General features: G+C 41.8%; 1 protein-coding gene across 1 annotated transcript in view; it reads left to right on the top strand.

The window, feature by feature from the left end:
* EIF4ENIF1 (eukaryotic translation initiation factor 4E nuclear import factor 1) overlaps positions 1–7,599 on the top strand; it is a 59,490-nt gene that overhangs the window by 17,358 nt on the left and 34,533 nt on the right. The window contains exons 3-4 of the mRNA XM_058431676.1: positions 389–462; positions 4,018–4,145. Of these exons, the coding sequence (XP_058287659.1) occupies positions 389–462; positions 4,018–4,145 (202 nt within the window). The remainder of the gene's footprint in view (positions 1–388; positions 463–4,017; positions 4,146–7,599) is intronic.

Here is a 7,599-nt window from a genome sequence, read left to right as displayed (position 1 = left end):
AAAAAAAAAAAAAAAAAAAAAAAAATCCCCTTGTAAATTGGCATCTAATGCATTGAAAATTGGTAAGATTAGGCAGAGGTTTTATCTAAAACTAAAGTTTCCTTGCCTTGATGAGCATTCAGTGTTATGGAATATAACAATGTTATTCAATAGCAATTATGAGAATGTTTTAGCCAGAAACTGATCACTTTTAAGTTACTAGATTATTCTCCTTGAGCTTGTGAGAACCTTGATGTACTCCAGTCCTTTCTGAAATAAGGCAAGATGTAAATAAGAATTGTGTGAAGTGTTTAAGATGGACACTTAGAATTATTCAGAACAGAAAGAAGTTTAAAGTGTGTGGCCTAAGAAATGTAATTCAAAATGACTATTTGATTTCTCTTTTTAGGAAGAACTCTTGGATATAAAAGAACTTCCCCATTCCAAACAGAGGCCTTCGTGCCTTTCTGAAAAATATGACAGGTATGTGTGTCATTCTAGTCCTTAACTACTTCTAGTCAATAACTTTTTGTTATACCAAACTTGGTAAATTAAGAATTGTATTGTTTTGAAGTTTTCTGGTAGAATTATGAGTGAAAGAGGGATTTCGAGAGGTAATAAGATGGGTTTCAATTACCTAGGAATGAAACTAAAATTAAAAAATGACCTGGTCAGAGTCACATAGTCAGAACGCATAATCAAGACTTGAACCCGACTGGGTGCGGTGGCTCACACCTGTAATCTCAGCACTTTGGGAGGCCGAGGCGGGCAGATCACGAGGTCAGGAGATCGAGACCATCCTGGCTAACATGGTGAAACCCAATCTCTACTAAAAATACAAAAAATTAGCCAGGCATGGTGGCATGCACCTGTAGTCCCAGCTATTGGGGAGGCTGAGGCAGGAGAATGGCATGAACTCGGGAGGCGGAGCCTGCAGTGAGCTGAGATCGCACCACTGCACTCCAGCCTGGGCAACTGCGAGATTCCATCTCAAAAAAAAAAAAAAAAAAAAAAAGACTTGAACCCAGGAGTCCTCACCAGGGTCTTGTCCTCTACCAGTGGTTTTTTGCGATGTAATTTGAGGGTACCTGCCTTAGGTATGCTGCTCAGGGGGGCTCTTAGTTCTTTTTTTGCATTCCCACAAAAAACTATTCACCCATTCAGATTAGCTTTATTGCATCCTAGTTTCCCTCAGAAGAAGAAGGCTTTGGTTTGGGAAGACTATAGCTGAAAATGGTCTGAAAATCTCCTACAATAATCCTATATTGTACTACTTATGGCCACCTTAGTCATTTCTTTTTTCTTTTTCTTTTCTTTTTTTTTTTTTTTAAGACAGAGTCTCACTCTTTTTGCCCAGGCTGGAGTGCATTGGCGCGATCTGGGCTCACTGCAACCTCCACCTCCCAGGTTCAAGCAATTCTCCTGCCTCAGCCTCCCGAGTAGCTGGGATTACAGGCACCCGCCATCATGCACAGCTAACGTTTTTGTATTTATGGTACCTATAGTACTATAGTGCCTATAGTCCCAACTACTCAGGAGGCCAAAGCAGGAGGTTTGCTTGAGCCCAGGAGCTTGAGGATGCAGTGAATTATGATTGTGTCACTGCACTCCAGCCTGAGCAACAGAGATCCTATCTCAAAAAAAAAAAAAAAGTCCTATTTAACCAGGAAATTGAACATTAATATGATGCTTTATATGTTTAAAAAAATGTGGGCTAATACTAATAAAAACCATCTACCATGATATTTAAGAGATGATGGACCAGGCGCGGCAGATCACACTTGTAATCCCAGCACTTTGGGAGGCCAGGGCGGGCGGATCACAAGGTCAGGGGTTTGAGACCGGCCTGGCCAACATGGTGAAACCCCGTCTCTACTAAAAATACAAAAATTAGCTGGGTGTGGTGGCACATGCCTGTAGTCCCAGCTACTTAGGAGGCTGAAGCAGGAGAATCGCTTGAACCCAGGAGGTGGAGGTTGCATTGATCCTAGACTGCGCCATTGCACTCCAGCCTGGGCAACAGAGCAAGACTCCATCTCAAAAAAACAAAACAACAACAACAAAAAAACCTGGATGCCTCAACCACATTCCCTGATGAAGGTGATACTTGAATAATGGCTATTCCAATTAGTTAGGATTTTTCTTTTTTCTTTTTTCTTTTTTTTTTTTTTGAGATGGAGTTTTGCTCTTGTTGCCTAGGCTGGAGTGCAATGGCGCGATCTTGGCTCACCACAACCTCCGCCTCCCGGGTTCAAGCGATTCTCCTGCCTCAGCCTCCTGAGTAGTTGGGATTACAGGCACCCACCACCACGCCTGGCTAATTTTTGTAGTTTTAGCAGAGACGGAGTTTCACTATGTTGGCCAGGCTGGTCTCGAACTCCTGACCTCAGGTGATCCACCCACCTCAGCCTCCCAAAGTGCTGGGATTAGCAGGCATGAGCCACTGCGTCTGGCCTACAAAATATATTTTTAAAAATTATCTGGGCATGGTGGCACGTGACTGTAGTCATAACTACTCAGGAGGCTGAGGTGGGAGGATCACCTGAGCCTAGAAGTTTCAGGCTGCAGTGAGGTATAATCATGCCACTGCATTCCAGCCTGGGTGACAGAACTCTGAGACCCTGTCTGAAAAAAATAAAAACAAAGTTATCCTGGGCAGACAAACAGCTTTTATTTCTGAAGCAGAGACATTGTGCCTGGTGATAAAAATAAGAAAGAGGAGAGAGCTTCTCATTTTGTTTCACCTCTCTGAGAACTAAAATTTGTTGGGCTCTTAAACGCTAGATAATCCTCACCACTACCCTAGAAGGTAGGTAGTATATATTTTATTGTGAGGAGTTTGAGACTGAAAAGCTAACTCACTTATTAAAGAAATGTTCATCGGTACCTGCTATGTGATAAATACTGTGCCAGGTTCTATAAAATATTCCGTGGCTTCATGGGGCATTGGTCTATGGAAGGATATAATCAAATACTTGTAAAAATTTATCATTGCAAACATCACAGGCTGCAAAGGACAAGTGTGAAGTACGTTGCTAGTGTATAGCATGGCCTGGTCTAATCTAGGGGTTGGGAAGTTCTTTCTGCAGAAGATGCAGCTCAGTAACTTGTCCAGGATATTCCCAGTAGTGGTGGCAAAACTAGAATTAAAGCCCAGATTTTGGGCTCCAGAGCTTCTGCTGTGTGCACAATACTACCCACCACCCCATCATTACACAGAGAATAAAATAAAACCTAAACTACACATTTTAGGTCGTAAGAGCTGTTTGCCCTGCTTATGGAAAAACTAAGACCGTGCATAGAAATTCTGGAAAAATACACATCAAATGATCCAGGTGCTACTTCTGGTGAGAGAGTTAAGGGACGTTTTTTTCTTCTTTGTATTAATCTTCAGTAAACAACAGTTAATATTTATGGAACATCTTCTTTGTATAGTACAGGCGTAGTTATTGTAATCCATGTGCACACCAAGGTATATGGTCTGAATGTTTCAATTGTGTACAGACCATTAGTTTTCAAGTGACTGTTGGTGTTGTGTGATCAACAACAAAGTATTACTGAATTAATAGATGTTTTTGTTTTCATATTAAAAGAGGTAACAATTCTGCAGGCAGTCATGAAGCTTTATATTAGAAATGGGTTTCTGGCTGGGCGTAGTGGCTCACATCTGTAATCCCAGCACTTCGGGAAGCCAAGGCAGGCAGATTACTTGAGGTTAGGAGTTAGAGACCTGGCCTGGCCAACTGGTGAAACCCCGTCTCTACTAAAAATACAAAAATTAGCAAGATGTGGTGGTGGGCACTTGTAATCCCAGCTACTGGTGAGGCTGAGGCAGAAGAATCACTTGAACCTGGGAAGCAGAGGGTGCAGTGAGCTGAGATCACGCCACTGCGCTCCATCCGGGGCGACAGAGCAAGACCCTGTCTCAAAAAAAGAGAAATGGGTTTCCATAACTTATTAGCTGAGGAGGTTTAGAAATCAGACTGCCTATATGGTTCATGGGTGCAAGTGCTAACAGTTGTATTTTTTGACCTGTAGTGATGGTGTCTGGGACCCTGAGAAGTGGCATGCCTCTCTCTACCCAGCTTCAGGGCGGAGCTCACCAGTGGAAAGTCTGAAGAAAGAGTTGGATACAGACCGGCCTTCCCTGGTGCGCAGGATAGTAGGTGAGCACACAGTCACTCAGAAGTGGGGTTAGTGATTTTGGGGACATGCTTTTGGCTGCTGGTTTTATTCTTAGATCTGAGAATTTTATGCTTTGAGGGGAAATGTCATTATCAGGAAACTGATTTATTGGTTGGATTTTTCCTAATCAGCAGGGTAAAGTCATAGTCTACTTTGTCACAGCTATATACGAAGACTGTTAGGCTGTGTGCTTCTGAATTAAAAGTACTGATTATCTTTCATTGGCATGGATAACTGAGTTAGATGTGGCGGGTAGCATAAAGCTGTGCTGGAAATCTCATTATGCTTTCTTTCATATGTGAGACCAGTCCTCAGGTATAAATTAGTTCTGGCAATTCTTTTTTTTTTTTTTTTTTTTTTTGAGACGGAGTCTTGCTCTGTTGCCTAGTCTGCAACCTCTGCCTCCTGGGTTCAAGCAATTCTCTGCCTTAGCCACCCAAGTAGCTGGGATTATAGGTGCCTGCCACCATGCCCGGCTACTTTTTGTATTTTTAGTAGAGATAGGGTTTCACCATCTTGGCCAAGCTGGTCTTGAACTCCTAACCTCGTGATCCACCCACCTCGGCCTCCCAAAGTGCTGGGATTACAGGCATGAGCCACTGCGCCCGGCCTAGTTCTGGCAATTCTTAATTCATAATGGACTGATCTGAATACAAGGCTTGGATACGGTTTGAGACTAAAGTTAAGTCTGATCTTCCAACTTTCCTAGTTTAAAGTTTACCCCTTTAGAAATGTTGTTTAAGGGTGAAATGGAGAGCAGGTAATATAAAAGCAGTCAAGGAACTTGTTGCAAGAACTTTTTTTGAGATGAGAGGACGACCCATCATAAAAATTTGGAACTAAATGAAAAAGGTAGCCCAGCTCTAGTTTAAGCTATAAGGCCCTTCTACACAGTCTGTCAGTACACTCAGCACAGTAATGTCTCTCAAAGAATTTATTCTAGCAGAATCATTAAAGATATGCAGAGACTTTATTAAAATGATGAAAACTGAGAAGGAACCTAAATATCCAATAGTAGAAATGGGTCGTGTAAACTTCAGTATATCCATATATAGGAATGTTACATTGCATTGTCCTGTAAAACCATATTGCAGATGTGTTTATTGGCAAATAATGTTCATGACGTACTGACTCATAGAAAACTCTCCATATTGTATCCTGTGTTTGGAAAAAACTGAGACTGCACAGAAATTCTGTAAAAGTACACAACAGAACATTCTAGGAGCTGTTTGTGATAACAGAATTAAAGCAGATTTTTCTCACTCGGACTAATCTTCAGTTTCCTGATTTTTCTAGGAAGACATTTTTTGTGTGGTGACATGTTTGTTCTTCCTACACCAATAAATTTATTGAGATAGAATTTACATATAGCCTGCACAAAAGGTATACCATTTGATGTCTTGACATGTGTATATACCTGTGAAACGATTACCAAAATCAACATAAGCATTTTTATCACCCCTAAAAGTTCCCTAGTATTCCTATGTGTCCCTCCCTTTAGCTGCCCCCCCACAACACTTCCCCCTTCCCAAGCAAGCGCTGATTTGCTTTTTTTTTTTTTTTTTTTTTGAGACAGAGTCTCCCTCTGTCGCCCAGGCTGGAGTACAGTGGCATAATCTCTGCTTACTGCAACCTCTGCCTCCCAGGTTAAAGCGATTGTCTTGCCTCAGCTTCCTGAGTAGCTGGGATTACACATACACGTTCCACCACGTCCAGCTAATTTTTTTTTGCCACCACTGAGACAGAGTCTTGCTCTGTCACCCAGGCTGGAGCACAGTGGCGCGATCTTGGCTCACTGCAACCTCTGCCTCCCAGGTTCAAGCGATTCTCGCACCTCAGCCTCCCAAGTAGCTGGGATTATAGGCGTGCGCCACCATGCCCGGCTAATTTTTGTATTTTTAGTAGAGACAGGGTTTCACCATGTTGGCCAGGCTGGTCTCAAACTCCTGACCTCAAGTGATCCACCCACCTCAGCCTCCCAAAGTGCTGGGATTATAGGTATGAGTCACCGTGCCTGGCCCCAATTTTTGTATTTTTAGTAGAGACAAGGTTTCACTATGTTGGCCAGGCTGGTGTTGAACTCCCAACCTCAGGTGATCCACCTGTCTCGGCCTCCCAAAGTGTTGGGATTACAGGTGTGAGCCATAGTGTCCGGCCTGATCTGCTTTCTGTATCTGCTTTCTGTTCCTGTAGATTAGTTTACATTTCCTAGAATTTTATATAAATGGAGTTACTATAGTATGTACTCCTTGTGTAGCTTTTTTCACTAAGAATAGTTAAGATTTGTCCATGTTGTTGAGTGTCTGGTTTATTTTCATTGCTTAATAGTATTCCATTGCATAGATTTAGCAGTTGATCCATTTATCTGTTGATGTACATTTGGGTTGTTTCCAGTTTTTGACTGTTAAATAACCAAAGCTGCAATGAACATTCATGTACAAGTCTCTGGACATAAGCTTTCTTTTCTCTTGGGTAAAAACCTAGGATTAAAATGGCTGGATTGTATAGTAGATGTATGTTTAACCTTCTGAGAAATTGCCAAACTGTTTTCCAAAGTAGTTGTACCATTTTACGTTTCCACCAGTGGTGTATGAGAGTTCTACTTGCTCCAACATCCTTGTCTGCACTTGGAATGGTCAGTCATTTAAATTTTAGCCATTCTAATAGGCGTGTAGTGGTATCACATGGTTTAATTTGCATTTCCCTAATGACTAATTATGTTGAGTATCTTTTCATATGCTTATTTGCCTTCCACATAACCTCTTTGGTGAAGTGTCTGTTCAAACCATTTGTCTGTTTTTCAGTTGGGTTGGTTTTTTCTTTTTTTTGAGACGGAGTCTGGCTCTTGGTGCCCAGGCTACAGTGCAGTGGCGCAGTCTCGGCTCACTGCAACCTCCACTTCCCGGGTTTAAGCAATTCTCCTGCCTCAGCCTCCCAAGTACCTGGGATTACAGGCGCCTGCCACCACGCCTGGCTAATTTTGTATTTTTAGTAGAGAAGAGGTTTCACCATGTTGGTCAGGCTAGTCTCGAACTCCTAACCTCAGGTGATCCACCTACCTCAGCCTCCCAAAGTGCTGGGATTACAGGCATGAGCCACTGGGTTGATTTTTTTATTAAGAGATTTTATGTGTTCTGAATGTAAGTCCTTTCTCAGAAAAATGCTTTGAAATATTTTGTCCCAGTCTGTGGCTTGTCTTTGCATTCTCTAAACAGTGTCTTTCAAAGAGTAGAAGTTTTAAATTTTGATCAAGCCCAGTCTATCAGTGTTTTTTAAATGGATCATGCTTTTGGTGTCATGCCTAAGAAAACTTGGCCTAACCCAGTGCCACAAGGATTTCCTCCTATATTTTGTTCTAGAAATTTTTAGTTTTAGGTTTTACATTTAGATCTGTGATCCATTTTGAATTAATTTTTATATATATCTGGTACTAAA

Source organism: Hylobates moloch, unplaced genomic scaffold, assembly GCF_009828535.3.
Source record: "Hylobates moloch isolate HMO894 unplaced genomic scaffold, HMol_V3 SCAFFOLD_19, whole genome shotgun sequence".
Lineage (NCBI taxonomy): Eukaryota > Metazoa > Chordata > Mammalia > Primates > Hylobatidae > Hylobates > Hylobates moloch.
This window is presented reverse-complemented; position numbering and strand designations above follow the sequence as displayed.